Source organism: Vipera ursinii, assembly GCF_947247035.1.
Source record: "Vipera ursinii genome assembly, chromosome: Z".
NCBI lineage: Eukaryota > Metazoa > Chordata > Lepidosauria > Squamata > Viperidae > Vipera > Vipera ursinii.
The window spans coordinates 12610687-12624634 of record NC_139517.1 but is presented as its reverse complement, the minus strand read 5'-3'; the positions used below and the strand labels follow the sequence as shown (position 1 = coordinate 12624634).

General features: G+C 45.4%; 1 protein-coding gene across 1 annotated transcript in view; it reads left to right on the top strand.

The window, feature by feature from the left end:
* The window catches only part of LOC310649979 (integrin alpha-D-like), a 46010-nt gene that overhangs the window by 19655 nt on the left and 12407 nt on the right, over positions 1 to 13948 (top strand). Inside the window, exons 13-19 of the mRNA XM_083378812.1 lie at positions 817 to 951; positions 2145 to 2360; positions 3525 to 3655; positions 4898 to 5055; positions 7507 to 7661; positions 9885 to 10016; positions 13065 to 13138. Of these exons, the coding sequence (XP_083234938.1) occupies positions 817 to 951; positions 2145 to 2360; positions 3525 to 3655; positions 4898 to 5055; positions 7507 to 7661; positions 9885 to 10016; positions 13065 to 13138 (1001 nt within the window). The remainder of the gene's footprint in view (positions 1 to 816; positions 952 to 2144; positions 2361 to 3524; positions 3656 to 4897; positions 5056 to 7506; positions 7662 to 9884; positions 10017 to 13064; positions 13139 to 13948) is intronic.

Below are 13948 nucleotides of genomic sequence, written 5' to 3'. Positions count from 1 at the left end.
TTTTCCTGCCTCTGTCTCCCAAAGGGCTGAGAGTGGATCAGTTGTCAGAAAAAAGGCAGCTGACAATGTTCAGATGTTATTATGAAATGCATCTGTCTGTCTCAGTCTCTCTCTCTATATATATATATCTGACCTTGGTTCTCCTAGCTTTCACACGCTGGAGACAAAAGCACAAGTTTTGTCTGATAAATACTCCATAGATATTAAATCTTCCTGGCATGTCTCCTTAGATGCTCCATTACAGCTTCAAGATGTGTTGAGATAAAAGTTCCATAATTCCAACAAAGATGGAGGTGCTGTGGGGAAGAGAATGGGACTGGCAATTCCAAAATATCAGGACTTAGCAGGCCATTAAATACTTGCCATAGCTTGATTTTAAGTCTCAGATAGAAATGTTCGTCTTTCTGCTGGCTAATCTCTTTCAAGAGAGGCAAAAATCCCTGCTAATGGGAAAAGGAATTTCTCCCAGCTTTGCAGAGAACGTCATAGCCGAAAAATAAAGAAATCTTTACTTTGTTTTCGGTTGAGCTGCCAGACGGTCAGCTGCCAAACACGAACACAGCTGATTTTAGAGGGCTGCAAAGAACCAAGGAGAAGTGCCCTACATTTCTGAAAATGTCCTTGATATTGCCTACTTGCTTCATAACATCTTGTCGCAGGCCTGAAGATTGGACTCTTCGAAAACATAATACTTCATGCCTCAGGCAGTAACGTCTCGGCTTCTGCAGTTAGAACATAAAATATGCAAATGAGGATGATCTTGCTGCATTTTTCTTAAGGAGAATGAAATTAAGAGGTGATTATTTGATGCCACAGGTTGGTTCTTACTTTGGGGCAACTCTGTGCTCGGTGGACCTCAATCAAGACACAAGCACAGATTTAGTTCTGGTTGGCGCTCCCATGTACTACGATGCCACTGCAGGTGGAAGGGTTCACATCTGTCTTTTTAAGGTAAGAGACTCCTGGGTCTAGGAAGCAGAGAATAAATGATGGTGGAAGACGGACAGCTCAAGTTTCCATGATTTCCAACATCTGCTCAGAAATTCCCAGGTATATATTGTAAATCAGGTTGAGGAGAAACCTTTGCTTTTCTTACAGGCAGTCCTTGCTTTACGACTAGTTGCTTAGTGACCCTTTGGAGTTACTAAGGTTGTTTGCAACCAGGTTCTGAAGTTACCCAGGTTATTTGTGGCATGGTTCTGAAATTTTGGTCTCCATTTTGGCAATTAGCAACCAGTTTGCATTCACAGCATCCTGTGTTCATATGAACATGTTTTACAACGTTTTTGCCGAAAACTAGCATTTACTTCTGATTTTTGGCAAAACTGGCCCTTAGCGAACAATTGGCTTTCTTGACATCTGTGACAGTTGTTTTACAACCATGGCATTTGCTTAATGACCACTGCAAAAAAAAAAAGTAATAAAATCAAGCCGGTGACATGGCTAATCCACTTTTCAACTGTCATGATTTATGACTGCACTGGGCAGGCTCCTTTGTCATTGTAAGTCGAGGACTACTTATATTTCTTGATATTTTTTGAAGGCTGATCTCCAATACAGCAAACAAATATTTGAAATGAGGGTGACACTTGACAAAAAACTTTATATGTGCCAGGAGTTGTGAAACACTGAGGATCCATTTATGCAGTAAACCCCAAATGGGGGTTATTCTCTCTGGGGAATTGTAGAAATGATGGTTTATGCCAGAGGTCCCCAACTTTTTGGGCACAAGGGACCGGTTCTGTGGAGAGAGGTTTTTCCATGCGTGGTTTTGTGTGCTGCCTGCATCTCTCGGATGGGGCTTTGCTTGTTTGTGTGGCCCGGTTGCTGGCATGCCACGGCCCGGTACTGGTCCACAGACCTGGGGTTGGGGACCCCTGGTTTATGCAATGAAAGGAAAGGCTAGGTGTTCAGAACCTTCACTAAACTACAAGTCCCAGAATTCCTTGGGGATTCCTTGGGGAATTATGGCAGTCCACGATGGAACAAAATTGTATCATAATACAGAGATGTTCAGAGATGTTTAATAAAATATACTGAAGTGTAATCTAGAACTTTTTGAGAAATTTGTAAAGACCATATTACGGGGGCTGCCTTCTGAGAAATCCATTTGCATTCCAGTGTATTTGTCTTACATTTTGCAGAAGGAAACGTTTTCGTGCACAGACAGCAACACAGCTTTAAAAGGAGAGCCAGGACATTTGTTTGGTCGCTTTGGGGCCAGCATGGCAGCAGCAGGTGACATCACTGGGGACAAATGGACAGATGTAGCCATTGGGGCTCCCTTGGAAGATGAGAATGCAGGAGCCGTGTATATCTTTTCAGGGAAAAGGGCATCCATCAAGCGCAGTTATGTTCAGGTGAGCCGATCCTTAGGACTTGCTTGATCAAATGGCTCTCTTTCTCCTCTGGAAGCAAGACTTGGAGATGCCATGGAGACATCTAAGAGTGCCTTTGCACAACTCTTCTCAACAATCGCCATCTTTTGTTCACTTCCTCTTTGCAGAACCTCAAAACCACACCCTTACACACCCTTGGAGTGTTTTCTGAGTTGTCATTAAAAAACAAAAGCATGAACCACAGAGTGGGGTTCTATCTATCTATCTATCTATCTATCTATCTATCTATCTATCTATCTATCTATCTATCTATCTACCTATCTATCCATCCATCCATCCATCCATCCATCCATCCATCCATCCATCTATCATGTATCTATCTATCATGTATCTATCTATCATCTATCTATCCAGGGCTTTTATTGTCATAGAACGCTCAGAATCGAGTTCCGGCACCTTTTTTGGATGGAACCTTGTAGGGTAGGCAAGGCAGGTTGTATGACATGTGTGAGTTCCGGCACTTTTTCTTTTCCAAAAAAAGCACTCTCTCTCTCTCTCTCTCTCTCTCTCTCTCTCTCTCCTCTCTATCTATCTCGAGTTATGAGCACAATTGAGCCCAAAATTTCTGTTGCTAAGTGAAACCTTTGTTAAGTGAGTTTTGCCCCATTTTATGACTTTTCTTGCCACGGTTGTTAAATGAATCACTGCAGTTGTTAAGTTAGTGACACGGTTGTTAATCTGGCTTCCCCATTGCTGATCAGAAGGTGGCAAAAGGGGACTGCATGAGCCAGGGATGCTACAACCGTCATAAATACGAGTCGGATGCCAAGCATCCGAATGTAAATCACGTGACCCTGGGGATGCTGCAATGGTCATAAGTGTGAAAAATGGTCATAAGTCGAGGACTACCTGTACACACACACACACACACACACACAAATAAAAAAACACACACACACATACACACAAAAAAAAAAACTTGGAAGTTATGACTGCCCTGAAAAAAAGTTACTTATGACTTGTCCTTATACTTATGACTGTCACAGCATTCCCATGGTCATGTGATCACAATCCAGGCAACTGGCAACTGGCTTGCATTTACAACCGTTGCAGCATCCGTGTCGTGTAATAGCCATTTGTGACCGTCATGTTTTTCTTTGCTTACCTTCCTTGACCTTTCCACAGCGCATTGCGGGACTGAAGTTTTCCGGACAGTTTTCTTATTTTGGCCAAGCCATTGGTGGAGGAAGAGATCTTACGGGGGATGGTCTGAAGGACATCACTGTGGGACAACAAGGAAGAGTTTTGTTGATGAGGTAAGGAAGGAAGACAGCCCCATTTTTCTCCCAGTTCTTCTTAAATGTGCACAATCAGTCTCAGGCCCTCGGTAAATAGAGAAGATTATATTAAGGCATGATTAAAGGTAAAGGTAAAGGTTCCCCCACACATGCGTGCTAGTTGTTTCCAACTCTAGGGGCCGGTGTTCATCTCCATTTCAAAGCCGAAGAGCCAGCGCTTGTCCGACGACGTCTCCGTGGTCATGTGGCTGGCATGACTAGATACCAAAGGCGCACAGAACGCTGTTACCTTCCCACCGGAGTGGTCCCTATTTTTCTACTTGCATTTTTTACGTGCTTTCGAACTGCTAGGTTGGCAGAAGCTGGGACGAGTAACAGGCGCTCACTCTGTTACGCAGCACTCGGGATTCGACCCGCCAAACTGCCGACCTTCTGTTTGACAAGCTCAGCGTCCTAACCCACTGAGCCACCGTGTCCCTCAAGGCATGATTATATTTATATATATTTTTACTGTTTACATTTCTTGACTACAAAACATGGAGACTCAGGATTCCTCCAGTTCCTCCTGTTCCTGTAGTGGATTTGGATCAACTCATAATCTGTTGGGTTGGTGAATGTAATGCTGAGCTGCCACCATTGGAGAAAATGTTATCTTAAACATAAGGGGTCTACAAGTTAGGCAGTTTCCCATTGGCAGGACCTCCCACTTATCCTGGTTTTAGTTCCATGGGCTCGGACTCTTCTGCAGAAGTTGAAACCTCAAGGCCCTCTGCTTTTGAAACTAGCAAATCTATTGTGGTTGTTTTCTCACCAACCCAACAAGACAACAGTGAAACTGGAGGAGGGGGGGGGAACATTGGCTTAAATCCAGTTTTTGAACCCTGTCATTGCCACTGGAGGGAGGATGGTTTGACCCAGCAGAAGAAGTGAGGATAGTAAGGTTGACACCAATGAGGTCACTTGCTACGTGGTAAGAAAATGCTCCTCAGAGATTGGGGAGTGAAGCCAGTGGCCATGTAATGCACCCTCAGCTTATATCAGTGTTTCTCAACTTTAAGAAGTCTGGACTTCAACGCCCAGAACTGTCCAACCGAAAGGAAGATGGGAATTCTGGGAATTGAAGTCCAGATGTCTTAAAGTCACCAAGGTTGAGAAACATCGGCTTAGATGTTTTTTTGCTAGCTCGTTCGTGTTCGATGCTGATTCCTGATTACACAGTATCTTAATGATAATAATCGTTCCTTTTCTTCTGGCTTCCAGGTCTCGTCCTGTTCTGCAAGTGAAGGTCTCCATCGCGTTCCACCCATCTTCCATCCCAACCTTAGTCTTCCAGGGGCAGAGGCCAACATCTCAGGAGAATGTGGCCAGCGTGGCGGAAGTGTGCTTTACTGTTTCAAAAGCCACTCAGGATTTCCTAGGTGATGGAAAATGCTGCAGTCTTTCAGGGTCTTACAGCAGTCCGCATCCTTCAGGGCAGACCCTTGGTTAATTTAAATATGCAAAGAGGCATGTGATATGGCCCTCTTATTGGCCCCCTGCTTCCGACACCATGTTGCTGGTTCATCTTTTCTGGTATTTCTCCATATTTACTGAGAGAATCTCACACGCGCCTTCTCCTGCACTGAAGAATTTAACACAGTGTTTCTCGACCTTAGCAATTTGAAGATGTGTGGACTTCAACTCCCAGAATTCCCCAGCCAGCATGGAATTCTGGGAGTTGAAGTCCATCCATCTTAACAGTTGTCAAATTGAAAAAGACTGGCCTAACAGATATCAGATGCCACTATGTCTGATTTTAACTTTTCATTTAACTTCTTCATTTCGATATTTTCCTTTCCTTTCCCAGCATGGCTCACCTCTCCCTCGTAGGTACCGGGTAAAAGTAAAGAAATAATCTGTCAGCAATTGTATTTAGCTGAATATTTGCAAGATGGCTTTTGTGTCCTCGGATTATTCATCATTATTAGTACTTTAGTACATTTGTAGCCCAGGATTGAACTGTGGAGTCCTTGGTGGTCTCTGAGCTGAGTTATTTTCTTGCAGACGTGATGAAAACTCCTTAACTGCACGGCACAGGGCCAGACTTCGCCTGGGAAACTGTGAGCATCCTAGACAAGTCCAAAAAACATTACAGACTTCCTGGAAACCTCACACTCAGACAAATCAGCCATCAACAGGCACATAGAAATAAACAACATGTACATACCATTCAAAAGAGACAACTCAAAAGTTAGAAAAGAAACAAAAAGACCAAAACACCTCCTATCCAGCAATCAACACCCAGATAAGCAGAGATTAACACTAAGATTAGCACCAGACTAGCAATCAAGCAGTAAACAACACCCCAATCAAGGACATAATAATAATAATAATAATAATAATAATAATAATAATAATAATAATAATAATAATAATAATAATAATAATAATAATAATAATAATAATAAAGTTGGAAGGGACCTTTGAGGTCATCTAGTCCAACCCCCTGCTCAGGCAGGAAACCCTATACCATTTCGGACAAATGGCTATCCAGTCTCTTCTTAAAAACCTCCAGTGTTGGAGCATTCACCGCTTCTGGAGGCAGGTTGTTCCACTAGTTAATTGTTCTAACTGTCAGGAAGCTTCTCCTTAGTTCTAGGTTGCTTCTCTCCTTGATTAGTTTCCATCCCTTGCTTCTTATCCTGCCTTCGGGCGCTTTGGAGAATAGCTTGACTCCCTCTTCTTTGGGGCAGCCCCTGAGATATTAGAACACTGCTATCATGTCCCCCCTCGTCCTTCTCTTCATTAGATTAGACATACCCAATTCCAGCAGCTGTTCCTCATATGTTTTAGTCTGCAGTCCCCTAATCATCTTTGTTGCTCATCTCTGCCCTCTTTCTAGAGTCTCAACATCTTTTTTACATCGTGGTGACCAAAACTGGATGCACTATTCCAAGTGTGGCCTTACCAAGGCCTTGTAAAGTGGTATTAACATTCACGTGATCTTGATTCTATCCCTCTGTTAATGCAGCCTAGCACTGTGTTGGCTTTTTTGGCAGCTGCAGCACACGGCTGGTTCATATTGAAGTGACTGTCCACTAGGACTCCAAGATCCCTCTCACAGTTACTACTATTGAGCAAGGTACCCCCTATACCAGGGGTAGGCAACCTTGGCTCTTTTATGACTCACGGACTTCAACTCCCAGAATTCCTGAGCCAGCCATACTGAGGGGAAAGGGAGAAGTTTCCAAGCTGAGCCATGCTGGCTCAGGAATTCTGGGAGTTGAAGTCCACAAGTCATAAAAGAGCCAAGGTTGCCTACCCCTGGCCTAGGCCTAGGCCGCTCTATGACTTGCGGACTTCAACTCCCAGAATTCCTGAGCCAGCCATACTGAGGGGAAAGGGAGAAGTTTCCAAGCTGAGCCATGCTGGCTCAGGAATTCTGGGAGTTGAAGTCCACAAGTCATAAAAGAGCCAAGGTTGCCTACCGCTGCCCTATACTATACCTGTACATTTGGTTTTTCTTGCCTACCTACCAAGTCAGAACTACTCAAGATCATCCCCATCAAACACTGAGAAGGGAAGCAACTTGTATATAAAGAGAGAGCATGCCCGACTCTCTTCCTAGCACTGATGATGTTACCTAGTTGGGTAATGAAACATTTGCAAGAAAACAAGCAAGCTCAGAATGAAATTAAATTCAGATGAAATATTGACACCATCATTTATCAAGAAAGCCTGTACAAAAATATGGGGCTGGAACAGATAAAGGGATGGGGAATTACTGCCCTGACAGAGAGAATCCTTCACACTCGGCTGAGAGCAGACATTTTTCTAGGAACAGCAGTCCACGAGGAAAGATTTGAAGCTCTTCTTTCTTTTCCACTCAGATGAAATCCACAGTGAGCTTTCCTACCGCCTGACCCTGGATTCCCACAGAATCAAAGCTCGAGCCTTCTTCGCGTCTTCTAAGTCTCCCATCCTGCAAGCAAACATTTCAATTGGACTTGAGCAAAAGTGTCAAAAGCATCGGATTGAACTGTCTGTGAGTTGGCATTATGTCCTGTTTCTTTTTCGATCGCTCGCTCGAGATCTGATTGGTCTCGGTCGCTCTGGCCGGGGAGTCAGAGGACTCATCCTCTTGAAGGCTCGAGTTAACTAGATCAGGGCTTTTCAACCAGTGGTATGGGTACCACCTGTGGTACATTGGCACCTGGCAGGTGGTACGTGACCATCCTAGAAAAGGGGTAGCAGGGCAGGGGAATGAGCTGAACCGGTGGCAGCACCACACAAGCCTGAGCGAGAGACGGCTGGAGCTGCAGGGCTGTCAGGGCTCAGCAAAAGCACCAGGATCAGCACCAGGTTGCAGCTGGAGCTCGGCGCTGATCCTGGCACTTCTGCTGAACCCAAAAGAAGCTCTGATCAGCTGGAATGTTGCAGCAACCCCAGGGTCTTGTGATTTACATTCAGATGCTTGACAACTGATTCATATTTATGATGGTCAGTGTCCCAGGGTCTGTTCTGTACCAGCCTGCTACCAGCCCTGCAGAAAAGGCAGGGACAACACCTTTACAAATGGCAAGAGGCTGGAATAAAGCCTGCCAAATTTATTAACATAAAACAGACACCAAAAATGAAACAGGAGCTATGAAACAGGAACTATTCAAGCTGTTGCCTTCAGCAAACCAGCCCTCCCACGCATTCCCCCTTAAATACAGTTCAGGGCGTGGCCTCTCTCTGCCTCCTTCCGAGGTGCCCCATTGCCTTCCTCTGTTTACTCCTGATTGACTGCCTCCTGCGTCGGGCGTCCTTGAACAGGGCCAGCTGTGGGTCATCTTCATCCACGCTGTCAGGCTCACACAGCTGGGTCTGCATCATGACCAGATGAGAGGGGCCTGGCTGGGGGCTCTCATCAAGCTCTTCAACACCCCCCTCCTCCTCCTCCTCTGAGTCGTCCGACCCAACTGCCGAACCCACAGGCTGACCCTGAATCACAACAGGGTCATGTGAAGTGACCAAAACCTGCTGCAACCACCCAGCAGAGGGGAGGGAATAAAAACCAAACACCCCCCACCCCACTCCCACTGCCAATCCTCAACAGAAATGCTCACAACAATGAAAACCTCGGGCAGGCAGGTGTCTTGCTCGGCTGTGGCTTCGGGGGTCAGTGCCACGGTAACTTCAAACAGTCACTAAGCGAACTGTTGTAAGTTGAGGACTACCTGTACTACATCACTTTTTTCCTTTTTTTTTTGGTCATCAAGTTTTTGACCCCTTGCTAGGCGACTGGTGGTACTCTTGATGTTGCCATATCCTAAAAGTGATACAATGGGTGAAAAGGTTGAAAAGCCTGATCTAAATACTGTAGCTACCAAGAGTGAGTTCTTCCCTTCCTTTGCAAATCATAAAACGTGCCTCCATCCATGACATCTCGATGCTAAATTTTAATTTTAACCCCACTCAGGATTCCTGAAAGACAAATAAATAAATAGATCTGCTGAGGCCATATTTCTATAACGGGCACGTTTTGTGCCATTCAGCGGACAGAAATCCTGATAAGAAATATAACATTGCTAGGAACATGTCTCCTGGATATACATATTTAAAGATGTTGCCACTTTCATATGGCTGCACAGTTTTATTGCTTTTTTGGAGCAAGGTGGGCAGTGAGAAGCTTTGGATACAGCGAAAACATATTTGTGGAATTCCCTCAGGTGCTGATGGCAATGTTGTTTAGCTCAAGAACAGATGTTCCCTGTTTAAAAAAAATATATAGGTAGTCCTCGACTTATGACCGTAATTGAGCCCAAAATTTCTGTTGCTAAGTGAGATAGCTGTTAAGAGAGTTTTGCCCCATTTGCCAGTTTCTTGCCACGGTTGTTAAGAGAATCACTGTAGTTGTTAAGTTAGTGACACGGTTGTTAAGTGAATCTGGCTTCCCCATTGACTTGGCTTGTCAGAAGGTTGCAGAAGGGGATCACATGACCATAGGACACTGCAACTGTCATAAATTTGAACCAGCTGCTAAATGCCTGAATTTTGATCACGTGCTCATGGGGATGCTGCAGTGCTTGTAGGTGTGTAAAACCGTCATAAGTCACTTTATTCAGTGCTGTCGTAACTTCGAACGGCCACTAAACAAATTGTTGTAATTCAAGGGCCGCCTGTAATTCATTCTGTTGACAATGAAAAAAAGTGGCTCATTCGTTTTACAAAAGGAGCTGATTACTGTAATATATATATATATATTCTGTATTGCCTCTCTCAGGTTGGCACCGAGGATACCCTGACACCCATCGCTTTAAGGCTGAATTATAACCTCACAGGAAAATCCATCGCCAAAGTCCCAGATCTCCTGCCCATCCTGAGCAAACAGTCAAAGCAAAACTATACAGCCGAGGTGCCTGTCCTTGTGGTTTATCACGATACCCCAAAGGCCAGCAACAGCCGGAGTCAGTGTATTGTAGTGTGCGAATACTAGGAGTGAGGAGGAAACCTAGATTGTAATCCTCCTCAGCCATAGAAACTAAGTGTCTTGGGCCCAGTCCCTTTCTCTCACCCTGAAAGTTGGAACAGGGTGGTGGCTACAGTGTTGGCCTAGGGAGCTTGGATATCTAGGTTTTCTTCTGCCCTCAGTCATAGAAGCTCCTTAGAGCATTTTGGGCCAATCCCTCTCAGTCCAAGAGCCATGTTGTATAGTGGTGAGAAGGTGGTAGAGTAGGAGTGGGGAGACCCAGGATCTTGTCCCTCCCCCACCTCTGGCAACGGAAGGTCCCTGGGGTCTTTGGGACAGTCTCTCTCTCTCTCTTTTAGTCCCAAAAACAGGGTGTATGCTGCTGAAGATCACGCTAAAGGTCCTTTTTCAAAAGGCAACTGGACTTGGTTTTTGCCTGAAGATGTTTCGCTTCTCATCCAAGAAGCTTCAGAATAGAATAGAATAGAATAGAATAGAATAGAATAGAATAGAATAGAATAGAATAGAATAGAATAGAATAGAATAGAATAGAATAGAATAGAATAGAATAGAATAGAATAGAATAGAATAACAGAGTTGTAGGTCATCTAGGCCAAACCCACCCACCCACCCAAGCAGGAGACCCTATACCATTTCTGACAGATGGTTGTCCAGTCTCTTCCTGAAGACTTCCCACCACATCTGAAGGCAAACTGTTCCACTGGTTGTTTGTTCTAACTGTCAGAGAATTTCTCCTTATTTCTAGATGGAATCTCTCCTTGATCAATTTCCATCCATTATTCCTTATCTGGCCTTCAGGTGTTTTGGGAAATAGCTTGACCCCCTCCTCTCTGTGACAGACCCTCCAATATTGGAACACTGCTATTGTGTCTCCCCTGGTCCTTCTCTTCACTAGACTAGAATGGTGGAGAGTAGAAGTATATTAAATGGAAAGAATGGAAATGTTAGATACTGGGTTTGTTGCTTGATTGACGAGACAAGGCGAGTGAGTTCAGCAAAGATCATTGTTTATTTGGATGCAGGAACTGAACTGAGAAACAGGGCTGCGAATGCAGCAATTTATTATTTATACACCCTATTGCCGCCCTAAGGTAAAGGTAAAGTTTTCCCCGCACATGTGTGCTAGTCGTTTCCGACTCTAGGGGCCAGTGCTCATCTCCGTTTCAAAGCCGAAGAGCCAGCGCTTGTCCGAGGACGTCTCCATGGTCACGTGGCCGGCATGACTAGACGCCAAAGGCGCATGGAATGCTGTTACCTTCCCACCGTAGTGGTCCCTATTTTTCTACTTGCATTTTTATGTGCTTTAGAACTGCTAGGTTGGCAGAAGCTGAGACGAGTAACAGGCGCTCACTCTGCTACGCAGCACTCGGGATTCAACCCGCCAAACTGCCGACCTTCTGATCGACAAGCTCAGCGTGCTAACCCACTGAGCCACCGCGTCCCTATTGCCGCCCTAGAGGCAGCCAATGGCGGCACTGTAGATGGGTTGTCTGAGGAGCTGGGAGCCGTTAGCCAGCTTCCCTGCTTGAGCAACCTTCCAGCAATTAACCCCACGTGATATCCCTTAGCAAGACAAAGCCCCATACATTACACGAAACCTCTTGGATGAGAAGTGAAACGTCTTGAAGCAAAACCAAAGAAAGTCTAGCTGCCTTTGAAAAAGCATCTTTGGGACAACCATGACCTGGATGACTGAGAATCTCCGTAGACATTTAGGGGTGGAGGTGTTGGACTAGAAGCAGAGAGACCCAAGATCTGGTCCACCCTCAGCCGTGGAAGCTCACCTAGGGGTCTTTAGGCCAACCTACCTCATAGGCTTGGTGTTGTGAGGACAGATAAGGGGAGGAAGCATTAGGTATGCCACCTTACACTCCTGCAGGAGGAAAAGGCAGGTCACTAATCAAATAAACTTGTTAGACACCTTTGTAATCAAGTTGGCCCCCTCCTCTATACTCAATGGAATAGGTGGGGGGGAGGGGAACAACTAACAAGGGGACTTGTTAGTTACTTACAGACGATCACACATCCGTAATGCGTGGGGCTGCAGCAGAGCAGCGGGGAGCAGCAGAATGTCCATTTCTGTCACTTTCAGGAATTTCTGTTAGGCAGGAAAGAAGGGGAAGCTGGTCAGTTGCATAGGAGCTCTGGGTACCCCTTATTAAGTGCCATTAACTCTCGTGGTGATTTTGACTTGCCTTTCAGTTACTGTACAATTACTGTACTGTAAATGTCTATCATAGGTAAAGGAAACCAATGCCATAGAACAGGGGTGTCAAACTCAATTTCATTGAGGGCCGCATCAGCATTGCGGTTGCCCTCAGGGGGCCGGGTGGGTATGGCCAGGGTGGGCATGGCTAGAGTGCGTATGGCCTACTGGGTGGGCGTGGCTAGAGTGCGTATGGCCTACTGGGTGGGCGTGGCTAGAGTGCATATGGCCTACTGGGTGGGCGTGGCTAGAGTGCATATGGCCTACTGGGTGGGCGTGGCTAAAGTGCGTATGGCCTACTGGGTGGGCGTGGCTAGAGTGCGTATGGCCTACTGGGTGGGCGTGGCCAGCTCTACATCGTTCGCATCAAGGGTGCCTATGGGGGGCCTGGGCAGGAGTGGGACAGATCTGAGGGTCTCTGGCAGGAGGAGGGTCTCTGGGCCAGGGCCAAGGCAGTGGGGGCCGTTCCCTCACTGTTCCCAGGATGGCTTCGCGGACCGCATGAAACCACTTTGCGGGCCGAATCCGGCCCCCGGGCCTTGTGTTTGACATGTCTGCCATAGAAGAAGGAAATGTTGGTGCAGGGTTCAAGGAATAGAGTCAAATCATCAAAACTGAGGTGTACTTTGTCTTTTAAGTTCTTTCTTTCTTTCTTTCTTTCTTTCTTTCTTTCTTTCTTTCTTTCTTTCTTTCTTTCTTTCTTTCTTTCTTTCTTCCTTCCTTCCTTCCTTCCTTCCTTCCTTCCTTCCTTCCTTCCTTCCTTTCAGCTCCCCTTTGAGAAGAATTGTGGGGACGATGGGCTATGTGAAGACATTTTGCAAACCTCGTTTACTTTCTCAGGGTAAGAGAAATAGTTTCTCCCACACCTTCTCCCTTACATTCCTATTATCTACGGCAGTGTTTCTCAACCTTGGCAACTTTAAAGAGGTGTGGACTTCAACTCCCAGAATTCCCCCGACAACCAGCTGGCTGGGGAATTCTGGAAGTTGAAGTCCGCACCTCTTCAGTTGCCAAGATTGAGAAACACTGCCATACCTCAACTAATCTAATTTTGAATGCTCTACCAAATTACCCTTTCTAACAACTTTGGGAAGGATTCTGTAACAAAAACATTTTTCAGTCCTTTATGCAAAATTGTTATAAATTCAACCAGCCACTGGACAGATAAGATACCCTGCCTTTCCACTCCATAGAGATTTTAAAATTTAAACTTGAATCCATTTGTTCTTTCATTCTGATTGGATATATCAATAGTACTGCTTTGTGCAATGTTATCACCAATCTGTACATAAACTGTGCTTATTAGATCAAACAGTACTGCTTGGAACCCTATTAAGTTACAAACATAACAAGCTGCCTTGAAACTAATTGCTTGAATGGAATAAGCTCTTATTGATTTGGAATTCCTTGGCTGATAAGCACTCTTGATAAGATTTCAGTTAATCTTCAATTAACTCAGGGTGCCACCGGTAAGAGATTGCTGGCGGACGACACCCAGGGATAGGGCCTTCTCAGTGGGTGCGCCTGCCCTTTGGAACCAGCTGCCAGTGGAGCTTAGGACTGCCCCCGACCTCCGTTCATTCCGCCGGGACCTGAAGACCTGGCTCTTCGAGCTCTCTGGCCCAGGCTGAGAATTTTAATTTTAATTTTA